This window comes from Procambarus clarkii, chromosome 23 (assembly GCF_040958095.1).
Source record: "Procambarus clarkii isolate CNS0578487 chromosome 23, FALCON_Pclarkii_2.0, whole genome shotgun sequence".
Taxonomy (NCBI): domain Eukaryota; kingdom Metazoa; phylum Arthropoda; class Malacostraca; order Decapoda; family Cambaridae; genus Procambarus; species Procambarus clarkii.
In genome coordinates this window covers 36,464,848-36,492,242 of record NC_091172.1, presented here as the reverse complement: position 1 = coordinate 36,492,242, position 27,395 = coordinate 36,464,848, and the positions used below count along the sequence as shown (strand labels likewise).

Below are 27,395 nucleotides of genomic sequence, written 5' to 3'. Positions count from 1 at the left end.
TCACACCCCAGAAGTGACTCGAACCCATACTCCCACAACTGGTATGTACAGGGACGCCTTAATCCGCTTGACCATCACGACCGGACATAAGGAAGTGATAGCCGAGGCTATATGAACCACTTCCCCGCCGGCACTCGGATGGTAATCTTGGGCATAGCATTTTATCAAATCACCTCATTCTTTGGGGCACACGTGAGGAACACAAATGCAAACAAGCCTGAATGGTCCCCAGGACTATATACAACTGAAAACTCACACCCCAGAAGTGACTCGAACCCATACTCCCACAACTGGTATGTACAGGGACGCCTTAATCCGCTTGACCATCACGACCGGACATAAGGAAGTGATAGCCGAGGCTATATGAACCACTTCCCCGCCGGCACTCGGATGGTAATCTTGGGCATAGCATTTTATCAAATCACCTCATTCTTTGGGGCACACGTGAGGAACACAAATGCAAACAAGCCTGAATGGTCCCCAGGACTATATACAACTGAAAACTCACACCCCAGAAGTGACTCGAACCCATACTCCCACAACTGGTATGTACAGGGACGCCTTAATCCGCTTGACCATCACGACCGGACATAAGGAAGTGATAGCCGAGGCTATATGAACCACTTCCCCGCCGGCACTCGGATGGTAATCTTGGGCATAGCATTTTATCAAATCACCTCATTCTTTGGGGCACCTCAGAAGGTTAAGAGCCTTAACTGTCTGACAGTTTAACTCTTCCACAATCTCACAACCAGCTGAAAAAATATAAAATATCACCAGTCATGAGTTTTCAGTTGTATATAGTCCTGGGGACCATTCAGGCTTGTTTGCATTTGTGTTCCTCACGTGTGCCCCAAAGAATGAGGTGATTTGATAAAATGCTATGCCCAAGATTACCATCCGAGTGCCGGCGGGGAAGTGGTTCATATAGCCTCGGCTATCACTTCCTTATGTCCGGTCGTGATGGTCAAGCGGATTAAGGCGTCCCTGTACATACCAGTTGTGGGAGTATGGGTTCGAGTCACTTCTGGGGTGTGAGTTTTCAGTTATATATATATATATATATATTCACACACATACGTGACCTGTCACTTCAATACTGACCTGACCTCAGAAGGTTAAGAGCCTTAACTGTCTGACAGTTTAACTCTTCCACAATCTCACAACCAGCTGAAAAAATATAAAATATCACCAACTGTTCATTTGGTGATATTATTATCAGGGATCCCAACAATGAATCCATTTTGGCACTTGACACGTCGCGTCTCCAGGCGAATGGTGAAATTGTCGTCATCTTTTATCGTCTATCTTCACAGTACAGCAAGCAAACCCAAACACCGTAAAACACAAACAGTGCTTCCTTCCATGTTTACACAGATCACTTCTGCACCGTCGACAACTGACAAACGGATGCATTGTTGCAACATTTGCAGGTGGATAAATGTGTATTGATGCAACATTTGCCCGAGGATAAGAATGTATTTTTGCAACATTTGTGGATTAATAAATATGTATTGTTGCAATATTTTCTGGTGGATATGGATGCGTTGTTCCAACATTTGTCGGCGGATAAATGTGCAACTTAACTGGTGGATAATAATGCATTTTCGCTAGTGTTCGTTCGCGTAAGCAAAGAAATCGAACTAACTCAGCTGTACCTGTCAGAAGTATAGCTGAAATAGTTCTCAACTCACAATCAGGAATTCCGGAGGGAACGGAAACACAAATGCATTAGGTGATGCATCACCTAATGCATCTGTTCACCTAGTGGTAAATAGACACCCAGGAGTTTGTTAGCATGTTTTGGGGTTTATTTCTGGAGAGGGTCAGTAGTTCGTACTTGGGTAGGACCTCGATATAAGCCTAACTTGTATATATACACAAGCTCACAGGCTACCTCTCTAAGAAAAATGAATTGTTGTTGTTATTATTATTATAATTATTATTATTATTACTATTGCACAATGAAATCACATGAACGTTATGTATCAGTGAGAAAATTGTTTGAGAGCACCGAGCGAACGGGTTCGAATTCTCCTCGTGGCTCCTATTTTCTTTCACTAACTAAAAAATATGATTAAACGTATCATAAAAAAATATCCTTATAAGTTAAGGAGTAATATAAAGAGGTGTGTCTTAGAGGCTGGCAATTATGACACTTGATTTGTATATAACGCCTTACTTGTGCATCTGTAGTGTATTGTCTCCTTGGTTTATAACGCCTTACTTGTGCATCTGTAGTGTATTGTCTCCTTGGTTTATAACGCCTTACTTGTGCATCTGTAGTGTATTGTCTTCTTGGTTTTCATTTAAGGTGCTTTTACATGATATTTTTAACTAGAAAACTATTCTCTCTGCAGCGCTGTTAGCTATCTGTTCTAGTCAGCTCAGTGGACAGTCTGTGGTCTCTTCAGCACCATGGACAGTCTACGACTTCCATAGGACAGCTTCTGCTATCTTCAGCGCTGTGAACAGTCTGTGCTCTCTACAGTGCTGTTAAGAGTCAACGTCAAAGAGGGTACGATGCCGGAGATGCTCCTGACTTGTCAGGAAATCTTACAATTTTAGAGACAGAAGTGTCTTGAGACTTCATAAAGATCCAAAACAAAAGTAACTGTCACGTGTTTTTCTAAATGTTAATGAGGCTTAAATGTTTATATAAGCGAATAAGCTTGAATGGTCCCCAAGCCAATATGCAACGTAAGACTCCACACCCCAGAAGGATTCGAACCCAGACAGCCGAGAGCACTATGTGCCATGGCGTACCTGGTTCCTTAACCACTTGACCACCATGACTGTAAAAAAGTCATTGGAAGCCTAGGCTATATCCCCAACGACCCCACAACACATTAGAGAATATATATAAATGTTAAAGTTCCGAACATATGTTAGAGAATAACATGATTCAATAACATTTGCATAATAAGATGCAGTGTAGATCCAAGGCAAGTAAAAGTTTAGCACTGCTTTCATAGGTGATTAAATGATGTACATAAAACCATTATATTGTTTGGGAATTTAACACAGCATACAAGTCTTCATAATTTACAGACAGTAAAGAACGCTAGAATGAGGAGTTGTATACTTATTCCTATACAGATCCTTATAGAATAACTCTTTATTATTTTTGTTTTGTAATATTGACTGTTTTCAGTCACAAATGGGATTCCTAAAGCAGTGTGTCACAGAAGTCACTACAGATGTATGGCTGTCTTAGTGCATCGGGTAAAGATAGCATGCACTGAGAAGTGTGATTCCTGCAGAACACCAAACTATGATAGAATGAAGACAGAACTGTTGTTGAACACCAGGGTTTTCTTTTCAAGTACACGGAAGGGCAATTCTCTTAGAACACCGGAATATCTTAACATGAAGGGGTTAGAAAAACATCAGTTTAGTGAACCGATGGTCCGCAAATGTAAGCAAAAATGCACCTTAACAAGTCTTTAAAGGATAGAATGATAGGAATATCGCCCGCGATAGAATCCATCATGGTTAAGTTAAGAGGCGATAAAAATCCACTGAAGAAGCATTTTACGAGGAGCGTTCGTTGAATAATGTCTCCTTTCCCTTCTCTTTCCCACACACACATGTACTCACACACACACACACACACACATATATATATATATATATATATATATATATATATATATATATATATATATATATATATATATATATATATATATATATATATATATATATATATATATATATATAAAGAAACATAAGAAATGTTGAGAAAATTCGTGTTAGAATTATTAATCTTACTTTTTCGGTCATATTAAACAGTCTCCGTGGTGTAGTGGTAAGACACTCGCCTGGCGTTCCGCGAGCGCTGTCATGGGTTCGTATCCTGGCCGGGGAGGATTTACTGGGCGCAATTCCTTAACTGTAGCCTCTGTTTAACGCAACAGTAAAATGTGTACTTGGATGAAAAAACGATTCTTCGCGGCAGGGGATCGTATTCCAGGGACCATAGGATTAAGGACTTGCCAGAAACGCTACGCGTACTAGTGGCTGTACAAGAATGTAACAACACTTGTATATATCTCAAAAAAAAAAAAAAAAATATTTAATAATATATGTCTACAGGAAAGACTGCTACCAATATATATATATATATATATATATATATATATATATATATATATATATATATATATATATATATATATATATATATATATATATATATATATATATATATAAATGTATATATATATATATATGTATATATATATATATATATATATATATATATATATATATATATATATATATATATATATATGTATATATATATATATATATATATATATATATATATATATTATATTTAAATTATATATATAAAAATATATATATATATAATTATATATATTGTGACGCCTAGGGAAATGTTTTGCAAGGCACTTCTTACATATTCCATATTCTGCCAAGGCTAATATTTGCTTGGGGTGAGATGATTCAGGACAAGATTGAGACAAACAAGTGGATTACTGGCATAATAGGTATTAATAAATTATTGCATGTTCTATGTTCATGTTTCTTGAGTTTCTGTGTTGGTTAGGGGTCTTTAATTGTCACTTCAAGTGAAGTGTCACACCTTTTCTTTTTGAAGGTCACTGTGAAAGTAGATATATCTTAAATGTGTGGCACTGAGGATCAACCCCAACTGGTCTATGACACTCGTATCAATCCATGTGTTGTTTTTGAAAAAAAATTTCACATTAGTCCAGAGCGTCTGGCCTCCAATTTCGGCCATAAAGACAAACGGACATTTTCGTCAATAGGTTCATATGTATAAACACACACACTGATGCTTTCTCTTCTCCATCTCTTCATTCTGAAGCAGCAGCTATGATTTACGTGCTCTATAACGGTTATATGAAAAACATTGACAGGTTTATAGGTGTGATGAACTGTAATCACTCATGTTAAATACATTTGACATATTCACATTGCGATTTTTTGTCCAATCCATCATTGTTATTGGGGCCATCAATATACACAATATCCGTGTTCCATAAAACATCCTTCCTGCATAACAGGATAATTTTTAAATATATAATTTACTGTTATGTATTGAGGCAACTAGAGATGGTGAAGGTGCCTGGCAGGGAGGATAAGTTGGTTTATATGTGTTTTAACATATATGCGTATTACATGTGGATTATATGTGGTATTATTGGCCCCTGAGGGGCTACTATTACTAGAAGCCTCGACGAGGAGAGGAAACCGACGGCTTGTCAAAGGTTTCACCCATTTGCCTGGATGATCTTTTACAGCTGTATTTTAAAACCCAACAGAGTTTTGGTAGTTTCAGCTTGGGCGGGTAAGCGGTTCTTATTTAATGAATATTAATAATTGTTTACATTCCTAAGGGTTGTTTTTTTCTCGTTTATGTGTCTATCTATCGATATGTGTTAAGTGCATGGTTGGAAATATTACAGAACAAGTAATCAGATGCAGTGATCATCAACAAAAAATTAAATCACAAAATCTGATGGATGAATATGTGCCACACATTATTCAATAGCTTTTATAACGTCTAGCCACGGTCCGCGTCGTTGGCTGGTGTCCCATTATCTAGACGTGAGTTGGCCAATGTGTCCACTGCAGGGTTCCTCAACACCTACGGGGGCGGAGCAGGAGGCGTCGTCAGTAACTTTGCCCTGCTGGACCAGATCGCAGCTCTCAACTGGGTCGGGGAGAACATCAAGCAATTTAACGGAGACCCCACGAGAGTGACGCTCTTCGGGAGGGACACCGGCGCGGCTTGTGTCTCCTACCTCATGGAGAGTCCCATCGTGCCTCCAGGTTAGTATATTTTCTCTTTGGGAGGCAAACTGGCGCGATCTGAATCTCCTACCTCATAAAAAGTCCCATCGTGCTTTCAGGTTAGATTATTTCCTATACTAACTAAATAAGCCAGCGGAAGTAGCCGTATGCTGGTAGATCCATTTCGGAAATGATTGACGGAAAACACCAGATTGTTACCTATGCAGGTATTTCAGAATTAATAATTTCTTAAGCCATTCCCAAATAATGCTAAGGTTTTGCTAAGAAGTATTCGCTCTTGAGAATGCTAAGATTAAAACTGAATTCAAAAGCTTAAATTACCATATGGAAACTATTGATATGTACTGAGATCAATTTGTATACTGCAAAAAATTAATTTCCTTAAATTAATGTATATATATATTGTGTATACCTTTTTTTTCTGTTTTCTAATGTATGTATTTTAAAGCATTGTCCCCTAGATATATGGTCTAACTAGAGTAAATATGTTCGTGTAAAAAGAAAATATTTTTCTCACTTGTACATGTACACTGAGAACACCCAGCTTCTCGGTGTATCTACACTGAGAAGTGTACCTAGGTTCTCTATGTGTATATATATATTACGAGTTCAGTTTAGTCCTGGACTAAAATGTACTTGTTGGTTATGTGAGGCCACCACATGACGAGTAAGGTGATGTGGTGGCCTTAATAACCCTCTCGCGGTTAATAGGTCAAAAGCCCACCAACACCAAAACAATATTTTCCTGCTCAAAATTTATGAACGGAAACGGCTTCTTAAAATAAATATTTTTTTCAATATTAATACAGCAGTGGGCTTCACTAAATACTATTTTATTTAAAAATTTAGTGAGAGTAAAAGTTTTCATTCCCAAAAGTCAAATTAGGAAAAGTAAATAGTTTGACATTTGTGTTTGTTCAGCGTTAGAGTAAAGGTTTTTATATACGTTTATGTATCTAGTTTTTTCAGTACTATTGTGTATGTGGAGTCGTTGATGTTGATGTACCTGAACATAAAAGACGCCAGTCTTAACGCTCCACGTCGCCTGAACAATCGTTACCTCTGGTGCCATCCTTGCAGGACTGTTCCACCGCGTGGTGCTGGTGTCCGGTTGGTCAGGGTGCTCATGGTCCAGGGTGACGGCACCCCTGAGCGTCACCCTGCGTCTGGCCATGGCTGCAGGGTGTCCCGTGCCAGACGACCCTGCCGCCGCGCACCCGCGCACGGTGTCGTGTCTCCGCGCGGCGCCGCTGGAGGCGCTCATGCAGGCAGCGCGGCAGGTGGTGTCTCCAGCCTTCATGCCGGCGTGGGGCCCTAGTGAGGATGGCGTGGTGGTGGCAGGGGCGCGGCGTGGGGCGTCGCTGGGGAGGCAACACATCCAGGTCATGATAGGCTTCACCCCGTGGGAGGCGTGGGCGTGGCTCGGGGAATCTCTGGTCACTAAGGGAGTGGATAATATGACGTTCGAGCGCGTGGCGAGGACTTGGGTCCGAAACACTCGCCATCACCACCTGCGGGAGGTGCTGGCGGCGGCGCTGCAGGAGTACACGGACTGGACGGCGGTGAAGCAGAGTCCAGACGTGCGCAGGAACCTATTGTTTCACCTGTTGGGGGACGCTGGCGTGGTGGCGCCGCTCCACCAGGCGGCAGACGCCCTGGCTCACCATACCAAGGTCTTCATGTTCCTCTGTGACCTTGCCAACAGGGTCCCGGGACAGGTAAGACTAATGCCTCTCCTCGCCTGTCTCTTCCCTCACTTACCTCTCTCATCAACTGTCTCTCCTCTCACCTGTCCCTTACTTTCACTCGCCCTCATCTATTTCTGTCTTCCAATGTCTCTGCATATCTAGCTCTCCCTAGTATCTTACTCTGGTGCCTCTTCCCCTCATCTCACTATTTTGCTGCTCCCCCTCATCAAACTTTACAAATTATCTCCCTCGCCTTGCTCTTCCTCACCCTGTTTACTTTCCTCTCCCATATTTTCTGCCTCTCCCCCTTCACGAAATTTTACTGTCTCTTCCCCCTCACCTCACCCCACTGCCTCTTTCCCCCTTACTTCTCTGTGCCTTTCCCCCTCACCTTACATGCCTCGGCCCTCATCTGAATCTCCCTCTGTTTAGTAACACTCCCTTCATGACACTATCATGGGAGCATTGACGACACGGGTTCAGGAATATATGAATCCTTATTCCTGTCTATAATACTATGAGAGGTCTCGTGTTCTCGAGGTTCATAAAATAAAAAGTTTGGCGCATCCCACGAGGAATTGAGTGATTTAAATCCCAGAGGAGAAACAAGCGAGATCTCGAGTCCGTCTATCATCTCCGCTTATGTGTGAGGTACATGTTTGTCCACGAAATCTGTTTATTTTTATTCTGTGTGTGTGTGTGTGTACTCACCTAGTTGTACTCACCTAGTTGTGTCTGCAGGATCGAGCATTGACTCTTGGATCCCGCCTTTCGAGCATCGGTTGTTTACAGCAATGACTCCTGTCCCATTTCCCTATCATACCTGGTTTTAAAATTATGAATAGTATTTGCTTCCACAACCTGTTCCTGAAGTGCATTCCATTTTCCCACTACTCTCACGCTAAAAGAAAACTTCCTAACATCTCCGTGACTCATCTGAGTTTCAAGCTTCCATCCATGTCCCCTCGTTCTGTTACTATTCCGTGTGAACATTTCGTCTATGTCCACTCTGTCAATCCCTCTGAGTATTTTATACGTTCCTATCATGTCCCCCCTCTCCCTTCTTCTTTCTAGTGTCGTAAGGCACAGTTCCCTCAGGCGCTCCTCATACCCCATCCCTCGTAGCTCTGGGACGAGTCTCGTTGCAAACCTCTGAACCTTTTCCAGTTTCATTATATGCTTCTTCAGATGGGGACTCCATGATGAGGCGGCATACTCTAAGACTGGCCTCACGTAGGCAGTGTAAAGCGCCCTAAAGGCCTCCTTACTTAGGTTTCTGAATGATGTTTTAACTTTTGCCAGTGTAGAGTACGCTCCTGCCGTTATCCTATTAATATGTGCCTCAGGAGATAGATTAGGTATTACGTCCACACCCAGGTCTCTTTCGCGCGTCGTCACAGGTAGGCTGTTCCCCTTCATTGTGTACTGTCCCTTTGGTCTCCTATCTCCTAGTCCCATTTCCATAACTTTACATTTGCTCGTGTTGAATTCCAGTAGCCATTTCTCTGACCATCTCTGCAACCTGTTCAGGTCCTCTTGGAGGATCCTGCAATCCTCATCTGTCACAACTCTTCTCATCAACTTTGCGTCATCCGCAAACACCGACATGTAGGACTCTACGCCTGTAAACATGTCGTTAACATATACAAGAAATAGAATTGGTCCCAGCACCGATCCTTGTGGTACTCCACTTGTTACTGTTCGCTAGTCCGACTTCTCGCCCCTTACCGTAACTCTTTGGCTCCTTCCTGTTAGGTAGTTTCTTATCCATGCTAGGACCTTTCCCCCCACCCCCGCCTGCCTCTCGAGCTTGAACAGCAGTCTCATGTGCGGTACTGTATCAAAGGCTTTTTGGCAGTCCAGAAATATGCAGTCTGCCCGACCATCTCTGTCCTGTCTTATCCTCGTTATTTTATCATAGAATTCCAGAAGGTTTGTTAGGCACGATTTCCCTGTCCAGAACCCATGTTAATGTTTGTTCACAAACCTAATGTTCTCCAGGTGTGCAACCAGTCGTAACCTAATTATTCTTTCCAGTATTTTACAGGGGATTCTTGTCAGTGATAAGGTCTGTAGTTAAGTGCCTCCTCCCTATCGCCTTTCTTGAAAATCGGCAAGACATTTGCCTTCTTCCAGCAACTGGGCAATTCTCCCGACCTAAGTGACTCATTAAAGATCATTGCCAGAGGCACGCTGAGGGCCTGCGCTGCCTCTTTTAGTATCCACGGTGATACTTTGTCTGATCCAACTGCTTTGGTTGCATCCAATGTTGTCAACTGTTTCATTACCTCCTCTGCTGTCACCTCTATATCTGATAGTCTTTCATCTAGGGTAACCCCTTCCAACAATGGGAGCTGCTCAGGCTCGGTAGTGAACACTCCATGGAAACTGGCATTGAGTGCCTCGCAGATTTCCTTGTCACTTTCAGTATATGCCCCCTCTGTCTTCCTTAGTCTTGTCACTTGGTCGTTCACCGACATTTTCTTCTTATATGACTGTGTAGTAACTTAGGTTGTTTTTTTGCTTTGATTGCAATATCGTTCTCATAGTCTCTTTCCGATGTTCGTCTTATGTTAATGTAACCGTTCCTAGCTCTGTTGCATCTGATCCTGTTGTCCTCTGTCCTTTGTCTTCTGTACTTCCTCCACTCCCGCCTGCTGGCCATTTTTGCTTCCTGACACTGTCTATTAAACCCTGGGTTAATATATTCCATCTTATTTTTTCCCTTTACTGTTGGTATAAATCTCTCTTCGGCCTCCTGGCATTTCTGTATGACTAGGTCCATCATATCTTGGACTGTTTTTCCTCTAATCTCTTCCTCCCACTGCACTTCACCCAGATAGTCCCTTATCCTCTTATAGTCCCCTTTCCTGTAGTCAACTCTCCTTTCCCAGATCTCTTGTCCCATGGTCATAAGTTTGAATTCCATCATGTTGTCAAAGACTAGGACACAATGGTCACTGGCCCCTAGAGGTATTTCATGCTCTAAATTCTCGATATCTTCTACGTTCTTGGTGAAAATCAGGTGTAATAGGCTCCTCCTCTTTCCCATGTGTCTTCCTTCACATGTTGTGTTAGGAAATTCCTGTCTATAACATCTACTAATTTTGCTCCCCACGTTTCTTCCCCTCCATGGGGATTCCTTGATTCCCAATTTATTTCTCCATGATTTAGGTCCCCCATGATCAGCAGCTTCGCTCTCATTCTGTGGGCTAGTGTTGCTGCCTTCTGCAGTTCATCTATACATGCCTTGTTTGCGTGTGTGTGTGTGTGTGTGTGTGTGTTCTCACCTAGTTGTGCTTGAGGGGTTTGAGCTCTGGCTCTTTGGTCCCACCTCACAACTGTCAATCAACTGGTGTACAGGTTCGTGAGACTATTGGGCTCTATCATATCTACACCTGAAACTGTGTATGGAGTCTGCCTCCACCACATCACTTACTAATGCATTCCATTTGTCAAGTACTCTGATACTAAAAAAGTTCTTTCTAATATCTCAAGAATATGTGTATGTGTGTGTGCGTGCATGCGCGCAGGGATGTGCATTTGTAGAAATATTTGCAAGTGTAAGAGTACATTTTCTTGAGGAAACTACACTCCAAGGACAGTCGCTCTCAGTTTCTGCCTTCTGTCCTCGCTCTCTGCAGATCCAGGCGCCAGGCTGGGAGCTTGGATTGGTCTGGGGAACTGGCCTCAGTGACGTTACCAGCTCACCTGGGGCTCCGTCCCCTCCCATCAGACCTCCAGCGCTGACGCAGCTCTCAGAAGACGTCATCACCCTTCTCACAAATTTCGCCAAGTCGGGGTAAGTTTTTTTTTTTTGTAAACTGTATAAAAATATTTTTGAGAACTGTGAGGCAAAACAGGTATAATTAAATACCTACAATATGAGTAGATAACTGTATATAATCATAATATCAGCTGATGAAGTATAAATGGAATCCATACGTCCAACACACTCACTCCACTAACCTATTACTTATGTTTATCACTTCGCTGGATTTTTACTTATTCCTCCTTACGCAGTTCTTATTACTGTCCTTGTTGCTCATGCCCAATTACGCAAACTAGTTGATCATTTACCGTTTATGTTTCCAGTCAAATTTACACTTGAACACATTATAATAAAACTAATTTTGTAATATAATTATGTCGAAAATTACTTTTCGTGTGTCTAGTGGACATCTTGTGAATATCTTTACGCGTGTAGCGAACTTCTTCGTGTGTCTAGCGAACATCTTCATGTGTGTCTAGCGAACATCTTCATGTGTGTCTAGCGAACATCTTTGCGTGTCTAGCGATCACCTTCAAGTGTCTAGCGAGCATCCCGTATCATTTCCATTGCTATCACTCGTTTCTATGAATCAAGCTATTTCCCTCGTCTTTCTGAGAGCGAAGACTGCAATCGTTTGGTGTGTGTTCTGTCCACAGCGAGCGCGAGGCTGAAAGTAAATTGAGGTAAACACACACACACACACAGCGATATTGTATATTTTTCCAAAGTTGTAAATGAGCTTCTTCTTGAAAGTCTTTTCATCAGGGGCAACCGTTTTCGGGTTAGAAATAAATTTCAGGCTCTCTTAATAATAAATACTTTTTTTATCTTCGTATTTGTAAATATATGTACATGATGCAAGCTTGACTTTCCTTTTACACTCTCTTATTTCCTCTGTATAACACGAAATATTGTGAGTTCCCCTCTCCCATCACACTATTCCTGTGGCACTAGAAGGTATAAATCTTGCTGAAGGCGGCACTTGGAGTCACTCTGCTATCAGCCTGAGCCTGCAGCCTCTCGTAAAACACCATTAACTGAGCACTTGAGGGTCCTCTGCGCCGCCTTTGGCCCGCTCCATAGGGCACTGACCAACTTTTAAATTCATCGTTAGGTTAAAACTGGTCGTTTAGCCGCCGACGATGACTCCGTTGAGTGCGTCGTCCATCTCAGGCAGAGTCGCCAAGAGCGACCCAGAGCTGCAGAGTTCGTGCAAATTATTATCATTTAGTGGAGCGTTGACGGCCTTGCTCACTGCCGCTAAACCTAGTTGACTACGAGTCATTGACTGCGTCGTAGTAAGGTACGGTGCATGGATAGCCACACAACCTTGTCCTGATACACCACCTCGTTGGAAGATAATTTATTCAACCCTTATACATAAGTATGTTAGCTCCCAGCAATCTACAAAACGGATAGTAGACAGCCGTTTTGTAGAACGCAATACTCGGCCTAGTATTCACGACCCGATTTGCCTAATAAGTCAAATTTCCCTGAATTTTGATATTTGATATTTTTCATTTTTTTTTATGAAATGATAAAGTTATCCATATTATTATGAATGAGTAATTTTTAATTTGAGTTAAAACTAACGTTGATACATGACCGAACGGAACCTACCCTACTTAACCTAACCTAACCTATCTTAACCTAGCCTAAACTAACATTACTAAGTCAATAATTTATGTTTAAAATTCAACTTAAAAATTCAAATGTTTCTTCGGGTAAAGTACATACATACAAGGGGTGATACATATATTGATGGATTTATAGATAGAGCTAGTACATACAATGCCTAAAGCCACTATTACGCAAATCGTTTCGGGCAGGAAAAAACACTAAAGACTAAAACTTAATACTAAATGAGATTAAAGTATAAAATGTGTTGAGAAAATATAAAAAATAAAAAAGGGGGGAACATGGCAAACAAAACTGCAAGAAGGTCATTCCACATTCTGGGTCCCTTGATTTGCAGAGCATTTCTAGTTTGATTAAGTCGTACTATTGGAATATCAAAAAGGTATTTGTTTCTGGTGGTGTGCTCATGGGTTCTGTTACAACTTTTTAAGGTCAAGATGGGCATTACAGTTCAGCGTTATATATATATATATATATATATATATATATATATATATATATATATATATATATATATATATATATATATATATATATATATATATATATATATATATATATATATATATATATATATATATATATATATATATGTGTGTGTGTGTGTGTGTGTGTGTGTGTGTGTCACCATGCACAACAATGGTCAGTATGTGTCACCATGCACGACCTTAGTCAGTATGTGTTACAAGGCACGACCTGGGACAGCATACCTTGTGGACGTCCACCAGCTTGGTCCACATGACGGTTCCCGGAGACAATATATTTATCGAGATTAAACAAAACACTCGATCGTCACAGAAATTCGAATACCTCTGTCGGCATTTATATGAGAGCTATATATATTTTCTTTTACTGCCGGTAATTGGGGCCTTCCCCTCCTCCTCCCTCGCAATAACTCCACCAATTCCCCCTCCACAATTGACCCCCGAACTCTACCTCTGCCCCTCAATCCTCCTTCCGCCTATCGTTAATTAAAGTAATGCCGTTCTAAAACTGTTTTTACAATGCTGGGTTTCAGAGAGTAGATGTTACTAAACAGGATTTTTAATTTAGGTACACATTTCATGGTAGAGTATTTTTTCAAGATCAAAGCAGAACAAAACAATAAACACGTGTTATATCAATTTTTTTATTTATATAATTACATCCTTTATTAATTATTAATTTTTGTTGTTATTGAATGTAGATTATTCGGATTAATGTTATAGATTCTGCCTTCGATATCCTGTTGATACATATTTGGCCTCGTTGTTTGTCCTAACGAGACACGAACGGCACGACCCGGGTAGACTCAGGGACCGGATTCATCTACCACTGAATCAACTGTTTACGAAACCAATACATTTTACCTCAATTAAGACGGCTTACATTTACATTTATTATACAGTTTATGACCTTGGAAGCACTACAAGTGGTTTGTACCAATAATAACCATGGGGTTGTGAAGTTTCGAGGCTAGTAAAATGTATAATAAATGTAAAGAAACAATCTATGTTTGAGGAAGAATGTACAGGTTTCGTAATTGGTTGAAGAAATTGATGAATCCTGGCCATATGACACATTTACTGCAAAGACAGCGAGTATACAAATCGAACACGCACAGCAAGCATCAGCAGTTGTAGATCTATGTAGGTAAAAAAGCTCGCCAACTGTTGATTGTTGCATGTAAGATCACAGGGAGTGAGGGCTCCAGGCTGTTCGATTCCTGAGCTCTTAAAGTGTACACTTACGGGCTCCATATATCTTACCTCGACAATGATAGCTCAGTTGATACATCACGAGCTCTGAACCTCTACGAGGTCGGCCTCACCTCATTGTTATTGACGATGTCTTAGCCCTTCGCAGCTCGTAAACTGTTTATATATACAGTCACGGCCGCTATAACTGAAGCCAGAGTTACGGATGTAGTAAGTGCCCTCTTTAGTGTTTTGGTAATCTTAGACCCTGAGGCTCTCACGCTCTGCGATCTTACCTACAACATTTACACAACCCCTGATATCAATTATCCAGATACATAAACATTTACTGGTGTTTTCTCCGCTGGAGTACTTTGGACACTGAGTTTGCTGTATATCTGTCTTTATTACACCTAGGGAGTCAGGATCTGTCCTACACATAATATTATCTGTTAAGGAACCGTTGAATTATTGTTTCCTCTAACTGACCATTATCTTTCTAGATTAGCTATTATCTTTTCAAAAAACAGGATACTATGCTTTCTGAAGTAGTAAGGGCTAGGTAATTATCAGGAGAAAGCACTAAGCCAGATGGGCTATATAGCACTTGGAAGGGATATAAGGAGAAGGAAATTGGATATGATGTTGAGGTGAAGAAAAGGTACCTAACTACCTTGACCTTCGGGTATTGAACGCCAACCCTGTGAATAAATGAAGCCTTCGCTGTACCAACCAGTCAAGGGATAGGTAAATAACCTTTCCACAACTCATTCACAATGGAATACGTTATAGAAAGGTTTAGGTTTGCTAATATTTTCTCGATACTGTATAACACACACACACCTGTGTACGTGTGTTATACGGTATCATTATACTCATGCAGTATACTCGTTATACATTATCATTATACTCACCAAGTAAAGCTTGCGGGGGGGTTGGTCTTCGGCTCTTTGATCCCGCCTCTCATCTCTCAATTAACCGATGTACAGAGTCCTGAGCCTGTTAGGCTCTATCATATCTACAATTGAAACTGTGTATGGAGTCTGCCTCCACCACAACACTTCCTAGTGCATTCCATTTGTTACCTACTCTAGCGCTAAAAAGTTTTTTCTAACGTCCCTGTGTCTCATCTGGGTAGTAAAAATCCACTTGTGTCACTTTGTGTTAAATAAATTGTCTTAATATAACTTATCAATTTCTCAGAGAATCTTGTATGTAGTGATCATGTTTCCCCTAACTCTTCTTTCTTCCAACGACGTGAGGTTTAGTTCCCGTAGACTCTTCTTGTAACTTCTACCCTTCCGCTCGGGTACTAGTATGGTGGCATTCCCCCAGACTAGTATGGGAGCTGTGTGTTTACATCCAGGTATTGTAATACCGCTGACGCGTGTTTACCTTCACCAGAGACCCCAACCTGCCGAGAGAGTCGCCCTCGCCGGGATTCGCAGCTGTAGCTTGGCCTCGCTACATGCCTGATACGCGGCAGTACCTTAGGATCGGTGAGTACTAGGCAGTACCTCAAGGTCGGTAAGTACCAAGCAGTACCTCAAGGTCAGTGAGTAACAGGCAGTACCTGAGGTCAAAACGTTTAACGATCCTGACGGTCGTCGTCATAAATCCTTGACGATCTTCCACATATATATCTCCTTTAATCTTCAATACCTTCCCTACTATTCACAACCTTCCCAACTATTCACAACCTTCCCTACCATTCACAACCTTCCCTACCATTCACAACCTTCCCTACCATTCACAACCTTCCCTACCATTCACAACCTTCCCTACCATTCACAACCTTCCCAACTATTCACAACCTTCCCTACCATTCACAACCTTCCCTACCATTCACAACCTTCCCTACCATTCACCACTTTTCCTACCTTTTACCACCTTGCAAGACTTCCATAATCTATTTAAACACAGGTGCATGTTGAATCGTAAATCAGGATTACAGGTGACTGATATATATCTGTTGCCTGTCAGGAGTGCCACCGACGGTTGGGTCTCAGTACCGCGCCCACCAGCTGGCACTGTGGTCGTGGCTGGTCCCGGAGCTAGAGGCTGCAGGAAAAACCTACCCTCCGGACCCCAACTCCTGGGAGGTGAGCGTCGACCCCAACCTCTTCTACGGCGTCGTCAAGCCTCCGGACCCCTGGTACTTCCTGCATCCCAACACCACCACCGCCGCTCCGAGGGTCACCACCACCACCACGGCCGCCACGCCCTCGCCCAAGCCCACCACACCCAGGGTCACCACTACTCTGGCAGTCTCACCCACAATCGCAAGGTGAGTTATCATCACAAGCTAAAGTTCGAACACATCCTCAAACACTCAAACAATCAATACTCCAACCACTTGGGCTGGATGGTACAGCGACGGTCACACTTCATACAGGTCGGCGTTCAATCCCCCAACCATCCAAGGGGTTGGGCACCATTCTTCCCCCCCCCCCCTCCCGTCCTATCCCAAATCCTTATCCTGACCCCTTCCCAGTGCTATATAGTTGTAATAGCTTGGTGTTTTCCCCGGAAAATTCCCTCGAACAATCAATAATGTAAACAGATACACAGGATAGATTAATGCAGGAAAATCATAGTCAAATGCTAAAGTTAATAATGTAATGCGTCTTCAGTAGTGCACCCAAGATGCCGGTGACGGACTCGAACGAGTATGTTCGCTACTCCACCGCCTTACTGGTGACGGTGGGCCTCGGAGTCTCCCTGCTGCTCCTCAATGGACTCATATTCCTCCTGCTCTTCTGGCGGCGGCCGACTCATCATCCTACCTGCCAAGGACACCACCACCACTCTCAGGTAACCAAATTCACAATCACACAGGTGAGCAGACTCCCAAACATTCAGGTGAACAGACTCCCAAACACACAGCTGAATAGACTTCCAAACACATAGGTGAATAAACTCCCAAACTCACAGATGAACAGACTCACAATCACTCAGGTGAACAGACTCCCAAATATACAAGTGAACAGACTTCCATACTTACAGGGGAACAGACTCCCATACACACAGATGAACAGAATTCCAAACATATAGGTGAACCAACTCCCAAACACAAAGGTGAACAGAATTCCAAACATATAGGTGAACCAACTCCCAAACACAAAGGTGAACAGACTCTCAAACACACAAGTGAACAGACTTCTGCCTTGCAGCACCATATACCACCAGAAATAGTTCAGCTGTGTTCCACTTCCCTCACCAACAATTGATCATTCCTGCATCCGTACCCTCCACCAGTATGATGTGTGGTACCTTATAACCAAAAGCGCACTAATTGGCCTAGTAAGCAAAGCCCGGTTTGCCTAACAGGTAGAGCGATTTTTATTAGTGTACAATATTTCTTTCCAAATTGTTTCGTGTCAGTCAATAATAACATTAAATTGACGGTATGAATTACTAAGTTAAGTTAGATTTGGTTCATAGTTGCACATAGATTGACATTTGCCTTATCGTGGATGAATGGGTTAAGGCAGGTGTCTCGGTATCACCATACCGCCGGTTCAAATTACCATTGCCCCAAATGATTTCCTCTTATGTATTTACACACACACAAACACATACAAAGGTAGCCTGGTGGATAGCGCGCAGGACTCATAATTCTGTGGCGCGGGCTCGATTCCCGCACCAGGCCGAAACAAATGGGCAAAGTTTCTTTCACCCTAAATGCCCCTGTTACCTAGCAGTAAATAGGTAGCTGTGAGTTAGTCAGCTGTCACGGGCGGCTTCCTGGGGTGTGTGCGTGTGTGGTGTGGGGAAAAAAAGTAGTTTGTAAACAGTTGATTGACAGTTGCGAGGCGGCCCGAAAGAGCAAAGCTAAACCCCCGCAAACACAACTAATGAATGAAGACATTAGTCTCCATTCAAATTGTATAATATTACTGGTTATAATATCAAGAGTATTCTAATTATTAGGAGAATGAGTTAAGTCACCACCAGTGACGTCACGAGCCAGGACGAGGCAGTAGCGCGGAACAATTTGGACGACCTGAGGTCACAGGTCAGCAGAGTTTCCATAGCCACTATTTCTCAAAGGTCAAATAGTCATTTTGTAATTGGGAATAGTTCTTCCCTAAGATACTTGTGTAATTAACTTCAGTTAAAATAATTCAACCAATCTGGATCATTCAGTGCAACAGAGGTTAGTTGTTAAAACTTAGGCCTTGCTAGTAACTTGATAAAACTAAGGCGGAAGAATACCGTGCTCTGGCTTCTGTGTGGAGCAGGGCCAGGGAAGGACAGTGTGGTATCCGGAGCAACCCGGGATAGGTGTCCACTCCACCTCTCCCCAAGACCTTAGCACAAACATCTAGCTGGTCGCCAAAGGTAAAGTTTGCTCAGAGTTTTGTTATAGGGAATAGGTCAACTCATTGCCGATATGGTCAAGTCAGGGAGTGTTCAGGTTAGGGAGTGAAGGTATTTAGATTTTGTTTAGTTTTTGAATAAACCATTTAGCTATTAAATTGTCTTTTTATTAATTTCCATTTTTTGTGTAATTTATGTGAATTGGTTCGTACCACGTGGGTAGCCGGCGAGGCCGAGTTGAGTTGGGCTCCGAATCTAACACCGAATCGTAATTCAGTATTCCCTTGATTATGAATTAATTCCACACTTACGGATATCTGAGTCATCTCTTTCTAGTGGGGATCAAGCCCAAAAGTTTTATTGAGTAGCATGATCGATCCAGACCTCGATCATTGCTCAGTGTTACTGGTCTGGTGGTGGCAGCAGAGGCGACTCTAGAGCTTTGCTAGAAGTCTGTTTCACGTCATACTGGGTTGTAAAATCTTAAGTCGGTCAATCGTCATAAGACCACGTGGCGTGGGGTCGGTTCAAGTAAAGGTTTGGAGTCCCTTGGTATGGAGATTTAAAGTAGAATACGGGTAAAGAGAGGGGTACAGAGAAAACGAAGTTACAAAGAGACAAAGTAGAGAATGAATACCTCCCCCCCCCCGTGTTACAAAAAAAGGACTTGCATAGTAGGCCAAGAAGTGCATTCTGGCTACTAGGTACGATATATATATATATATATATAAATATATACATATATATACATATATATATATATATATATATATATATATATATATATATATATATATATATATATATATATATATATATATATATATGTATATATATATATATATATATATATATATATATATATATATATATATATATATATATATATATATATATATATATATATATATATCATTGAATATGACCGCTTCTTTTCACTTCTATCTTCTGATAGAAGTGATATTCTTCTGAATATCACTTCTTTTCTTCACCTTAAAAGTACGAAAATGAGTTTTGGAGAACTCCTATTCCAATTAAGCCCTGATGCTAAGAAAATAGTTAGAGGGATAGAAGCCCTAAACCAGAAAATAATAAATACAGAATATGCGGTCATATTCAATGAAACATGTTTGAAAAAAAACCTGCTGCCAGTATACACCAATATATATATATATATATATATATATATATATATATATATATATATATATATATATATATATATATATATATATATATATATATATATATATATATATATATATATATTCGATTGCATATTGTCTTGACTATTGCTTAAGGCTTCAATCCCTGTAATTAGCGCCCTTGCATCTTAATTTAATTGCAAGAGATTTTTCTGAACGTATAGTTCGGGATGGAAGGAATTTAACAATAACTAGATGTTTAATTCATTTTACGTATCATAATTTATATTACGTTTTGAATGAACAAAATTCTGCAAATGAAAGCCTTCGCCAGCGAGCGACTGGTGTAGAAGGCATGGTCTCTAAATCTGGCCTAATGGTACACTTCTTCACATGACTTGCATTTCTTATCTTTCAATGTAGCTATTTATTTCTTACGCTCAGGAGGGCTCGTCGGTGCCTCGGGTTGGGTCTGTGATGAGTCTGGGAGGCTTAGGAGGCAGCTACGGCGGACCTCCGGACTGTGTCAAGGCGTCTTACGAGAAACTCCACCTCACGGCTGACGAACTGCAGCATCTTACCAGGCAAGTTTTCCGCCTCGCTCCCTAGTGCATAATTGCTCAGTAATTCCTTGTCTGGCAAATCACTCCTCAGAGTCGTATGGCTCTGTCGTACTTGACTGAAGACTTTTAGCTTACTCCGCGCTCTTGTTGGAACAGATGAAAGAGTTGTAACACGACCCTCACTGTTGTGTTCCAGTGTTATATACCTTTCTGGACGCCTGAAGCACGTTCTCTCTCTCTCTATCTCTCTCTCTCTCTCTCTCTCTCTCTCTCTCTCTCTCTCTCTCTCTCTCTCTCTCTCTCTCTCTCTCTCTCTCTCTCTCTCTCTCTCTCTCTCTCTCCTTCTCCCTCTCTCTCTCTCTCTCTCTCTCTCTCTCTCTCTCTCTCTCTCTCTCTCTCTCTCTCTCTCTCTCCCTCTCCCTCTCTCTCTCTCTCTCTCTCTCTCTCTCTCTCTCTCTCTCTCTCTCTCTCTCTCTCTCTCTCTCCCTCTCCCTCTCCCTCTCCCTCTCCCTCTCTCTCTCTCTCTCTCTCTCTCTCTCTCTCTCTCTCTCTCTCTCTCTCTCTCTCTCTCTCTCTCTCTCCTCTCTCTCTCTCTCTCTCTCTCTCTCTCTCTCTCTCTCTCTCTCTCTCTCCTTCTCCCTCTCTCTCTCTCTCTCTCTCTCTCTCTCTCTCTCTCTCTCTCTCTCTCTCTCTCTCTCTCTCTCTCTCTCTCTCTCTCTCTCTCTCTCTCTCTCTCTCTCTCTCTCTCTCTCTCCCCCCTTGTGTTTATGCAACGAGTACAGCAAATTGAATGACAGTGTGATTTCTTCTCCTATTTACCTGCCAATAGTTTTGCAGCTTCTTTCTCCACACTCTCATTTTCTTGTTAACGATTAAAATGTCATACATACTGCATTTCCAGGGTTGTATATATTTACTCAGTCTTAGCTGAACCTCGTAGCTTGGTCTCTAGTCGAGTTCAACATCAACTGTTCATTTAATTTATCTTTCATTCAGTGTCTAATGTCAGTATTTAATTGAATACGGTCATTAAAACAAATGAAGATGTAAGAAACACATCGTTGCCCTCAAATTTTGGAAGACAGAAACTATGAATGTGACGAAGTGTATTATACAACATAAGCTAATTTCATTGACCCGTATTCTATGGAGAAACATATTTTCACCGGAAAGAGGAGTCCCAAAAGACTCAGCACTCTCACGAATGTCGATATTTTATGCGTCAGTGCGTGTCGCTACGAGATTGGATTTCGAAGTCACGGAAGAAGTCATCGTCGACCAAACATGACGAGTGTCATAGTTCAACGTGGCTAACAACGATAATTCGAAATTTTGGTTTTATAAATGGTTATTGGAGTTAGAGTAATGGCTAGAACGAGGTGCTGTAGCAACCTGCTCTCACACAAAACAGCACATATATGACTTATTGCTTATAGTCACTTATGCACTTATTCATAAGCAAGATATTGACTATAAGCAGGTGTGAGAACGGATTGGCTGTATTGTTCATGAGGTGGAGATTGATGGAACAAATTCTAGAAATATTTTGGATACACAAGGATTCGGGATTGCACCGGTTCAGAGTATTAATTGCCAGAAGATTGAGTCTGATGTGATTGGGATTTGACTGAATTTTAAATAGTTAGGATTACAGTTGATTACATAATAACATGACGAAAACCTGAGTTCCGATGAAGCACAGCGCCATTTCTATAGTCAATTATAAAGCTGAAATTGAAACAGACTGATATTTGGATATATATATATATATATATATATATATATATATATATATATATATATATATATATATATATATACATATATACATATAAACATATATATATATATATATATATATATATATATATATATATATATATATATATATATGTATATATATATATATATATGTGTGTGTGTGTATATCACGAAAATAAACACGTGATTAAGAATGTGACAATGTCAGACCACGGAGGAAAATGAAACAGGAAATTTCCTGTTTCATTTTCCTCCGTGGTCTGACATTGTCATATATATATATATATATATATATATATATATATATATATATATATATATATATATATATATATATATATATATATATATATATATATATATATATATATATGTATGTATATATATATATATATACATGTATGAGGAAACTACGTGCTGATAGGCAGAATATAAGAAATACTTGGTGGTGAACAAGGACAACATATGGCAGCAGAGGAACAAGAGCGTACAAGACACACAAGAATGATGGTCAGGGTGTTCATGAAAGAGGGGAAAGTGAAGGGTAAATTGCGGGAAGGTGATAGTTGGTGATAGATGGTCGAGCGGAGAATTAGACGCGCTTATAAAAAAGAACAGTTCCCCCAACACCGTCATGTTGACATCCTTCACAATATACATAAAATATCCTTCTTTAACAGACAGCAGTCTGGGTGACAAACAGCTATACGACCGCTTAGTGCAGCTCCCAACAAACATACAACCCAACCACAACGATGTTTTTTTGTTGCTCTCACACAACACGTTGTATGTGAGCCAATGTTGTGCTTACTTTGCGTGTTTGCTGGGCTGTGTTCAAGCGTTTATTGTCGTGCTTAGTGCTTCATTCTTTGTGGAGAGTTAAACTGCTATTGTGACATATTGTTTTGACTCGTTTTGGGGAATATTGTTAATGTTTGATAACTGACTTGTCTTCCTTTAATTCCTTACTTTTTTGCGTATCATAACGACTGGGTAAGTCGTTGTGGGCTGTACGACATGCTCAAACCCTATGTTAAGTACCATCGCTTAGGTCATATGTTGTGACACCAAGCTCTGTATCACCGTCCAGGGCCTGTGCTATGACACTCTGAATTCAGTATTATCTCTCGGGTTCTGTGTTATGACTCACTGAGTTCAGTATCACCACCTCGATCCTGTGCTACTGACACGTCGAGCTCAACATTATCGCTCATGTCCTGTGCTAAGACACACTGAGCTCAATATTACCACTCAGGGCCTGTGCTAGGACACCCTGAACTTAACATTACAGCTCAGGTCGTGTGCTAAGACACACTGAGCTCAACATTACCGCTCAGGGCCTGTGCTAGGACACCCTGAACTTAACATTACAGCTCAGGTCGTGTGCTAGGACACACTGAGCTCAATATTAGCACTCAGGGCCTGTGCTAGGACACCCTGAACTTAACATTACAGCTCAGGTCGTGTGCTAAGACACACTGAGCTCAACATTACCACTCAGGGCCTGTGTTATAAAACGTTCCGGGGTTCATACGTTCTTCTGCACTATATTGCTTGTTTTGAAAAGCTGACCTGCCTCTCTAGGATCATGGACCGATCCAGCAAAACTTTGCCTTTCACTCCAGAACTTATCCTAGTCCTTTTGAATTCTACTTTGCACTTAAGAATCTTAAACTGTGCCCTCTATTGCTTAACCTCTCCCTCTAGAACTTGATATGACACCTCTAGAAATTGACTTGGCCCTCAGTAACTTTATCTTACCGAATAGAACTTGTCGCGTTCCTTTAGAAATTGACCTCACTCTCTATAATTTGACCTTGTCTTCAAGAGCTTCATCTAACCACCCAGAGCTGGACTTGGCCCTTTATAACTTGATCTGGCCTTGAAGAACCTGATCTGTCCCACGATAATTTGACTTCGCTCTATAGAATTTGACCAGGACCACATGAACTAGTCCTAGCCTTCTAGAACCTTATGATAATAACTGTATGTTTTAACTAGATGGTCTAAGATAATAATGAAGATCAAATTATTTCTTAACGAGCAGATTATGACAGTAAGACGTCGTCTACTGACAAGAAAGGTAACACATTATTTTGCTTCGACAGAGCGTAGAGGTTAAAACCATACAAATGTCTACTTTGTATCTAAATTTTTTGCCCCATTTGTTCCACTTTTCATTCCATTTCATATTTTATTTGGATAATATATAAACTATCCCTTTAGAGGTCACATACCGATTGCGTACGGCTGAGTGTCTGCCAAAATTTAATATCCTGAGAGCCCAGTTATTCGTGTGTTTGAGTCGCTCTGGGGAACTGGCGCGCGAGTCAAGCATAAGTACTCGGGTTTCTTATCCGTTAAACAGCTCCGGAATCTGACATTTTCTCATATTACAAAAAATTGCATGAATGTTATATCTGAGAGAAGATTCCTTGAACTGTGGAGGAAGAGCTCGGGCAGGGAGAGGACAGTGGAGGAGTTTTATGAGTAGTAAATCCATGTAATGTCATTTACCAGCATACGTAAAGAGATGTTGTTCGCTGCAATATAAGCAAAGATGTCAGCAAAAATGCCATGATAAAATTCCCAAGATGTTAGTAAAAATACCAATAAAAAAATAAGATGAGCCAAGGCAGTTACGAAATGCCAAGATAACAGTAAAAGCAAAATATTACCGAAGTGGATCTACGCCAGAGAAAAGCGTACTATGCGTACCTATAGGAAAAACTGTCCTAAGAACTTGAAAGATTTTCTAGCAATTTACCTACTCTTAACAAAGAATTTAAGAGACGTCAACCTTAATAATGACAAATCACAAGAATAGATGGCAGCTGGAGCGCGAGAGGTGTATTATTACCCAATTTACATTCTCTCAGCGAGAGGAAATGATATGAGGAGGGGGGATAGAGGAAGAGGAGAAGGAGAAGGAGGAGGTTAGTATATATGATGACGCAACCGTGTAAGAATTTTACGAGAAGGAAAAACTGTTGACTTGCCGTGCCTCCCCAAAACACTTTTGTCCATGAAATAGACAATTATTAGTGAGAACAATAATGAGTTTGATAATGTTCCGCATAAGAGGGATTATTGAGAAAGGCAGTGGTGTTAAGTGGTAAAGGCAGTGGTGCCTGGTGTTAAGGTGAGATGCCTTGAACTGAATAAGAACTCGGTTATCTCACAAGAAACAGTGGGACAGCATGATTGAGCAAATGGAAGTGTTCGTTTGTTCAAAATCGCTAATCTCCGAAAATTCTTCAGCGATTGCTTTGAAATTTTCACATAACGCTCCATTCGCATCCGAGCGGGACTCTTATATACATACTATAAAGATTTTATGTTTGTGACGGTAAAAAAAAACATGCTTTTTCTGAAAAACTGTTTTTCATGTGAGGGAAACCACTTCGTAACCTCTTTACCGATTGCTTTGAAATTTTGACTCAACGTTGCATTCGAATAGGCGCGTCTTTTTATGTACCTACTATATAGATGCCACCCCTCTGATAGGTAAAAACATGCGTTTTTTCTAAAACAGCGCCATCTGTTGCACATATTAGCAATATTAAACTATATTATAGTTTAGCGTTATAAACAAAAACTAAATTTAGCTATAGTTTGCTAAAATATAGCTAAAGCTATAGTTTTTTGTTAGGTTAAGTTAGGTTAAGATAGGTTAGGTTAGGTAGGGTTGGTTAGGTTCGGTCATATATCTACGTTAGTTTTAACTCATTAAAAAAATTTGCTCAAACATAATGAAATAAATAGCTTTATCATTTCTTAAAAAAAAATGATAAAAATATTGAAATTCTGAAAAATTTGGCTTATTAGGCAAATCTGGCCTTGCATAGTAGGCCAAGAACTGCGTTCTGGCTACTAGGTACAACATATACAATATATATATATATATATATATATATATATATATATATATATATATATATTTATATATATATATATAATACATATATATATATTATAATATATATATATATATATATATATATATATATATATATATATATATATATATATATATATATAATATATATAATATATACATATTTATATATATATATATATATATATATATATATATATATATATATATATATATATATATATATATATATACACACATATATATATATATATGTGTGTGTAATTTGCCTAATAAGCCAAGTTTTCATGAATTAATGTTTTTTCGACTACCTAACCTACCTAACCTAACCTAACCTAACTTTTTCTGCTACCTAACCTAACTTAACCGATAGAGATAGGTTAGGTTAGGTTAGGTAGGGTTGGTTAGGTTCGGTCATATATCTACGTTAATTTTAACTCCAATAAAAAAAATTGACCTCATACATAATGAAATGGGTAGCTTTATCATTTCATAAGAAAAAAATTCGAAAAAATATATTAATTCAGGAAAACTTGGCTTATTAGGCAAATCGGGCCTTGCATAGTAGGCTGAGAAGTGCATTCTGGCTACTAGGTACGACATATATATATATATATATATATATATATATATATATATATATATATATATATATGTCGTACCTAGTAGCCAGAACGCACTTCTCAGCCTACTATGCAAGGCCCGATTTGCATAATAAGCCAAGTTTTCATGAATTAATGTTTTTTCGACTACCTAACCAACCTAACCTAACCTAACCTACGTTTTTTCGGCTACCTAACCGAACCTAACCTATAAAGATAGGTTAGGTTAGGTCAGGTAGGTTTGGTTAGGTTCGGTCATATATCTACGTTAATTTGAACTCCAATAAAAAAAAATTGACTTCATACATAATGAAATGGGTTGCTTTATCATTTCATAAGAAAAAAAATAGAGAAAATATATTAATTCAGGAAAACTTGGCTTATTAGGCAAATCGGGCCTTGCATAGTAGGCTGAGAAGTGCGTTCTGGCTACTAGGTACGACATATATATATATATATATATATATATATATTAGTATATTTTGGTAGCAGTCTTTTTTGTAAACATATGTTGTTGAATA

The 27,395-nt window shown here is 40.2% G+C and overlaps 1 protein-coding gene across 2 annotated transcripts in view; it reads left to right on the top strand.

Annotated features, from left to right (window-relative positions):
• LOC123764102 (carboxylesterase 4A) overlaps positions 1-27,395 on the top strand; it is a 53,465-nt gene that overhangs the window by 7,806 nt on the left and 18,264 nt on the right. For both annotated transcript variants that reach the window (XM_069330183.1, XM_069330184.1), the window contains exons 3-9: positions 5,629-5,826; positions 6,889-7,526; positions 11,141-11,298; positions 15,987-16,081; positions 16,566-16,869; positions 17,216-17,396; positions 20,495-20,634. In XM_069330183.1, coding sequence (XP_069186284.1) covers positions 5,629-5,826; positions 6,889-7,526; positions 11,141-11,298; positions 15,987-16,081; positions 16,566-16,869; positions 17,216-17,396; positions 20,495-20,634 — 1,714 coding nt within the window. The remainder of the gene's footprint in view (positions 1-5,628; positions 5,827-6,888; positions 7,527-11,140; positions 11,299-15,986; positions 16,082-16,565; positions 16,870-17,215; positions 17,397-20,494; positions 20,635-27,395) is intronic.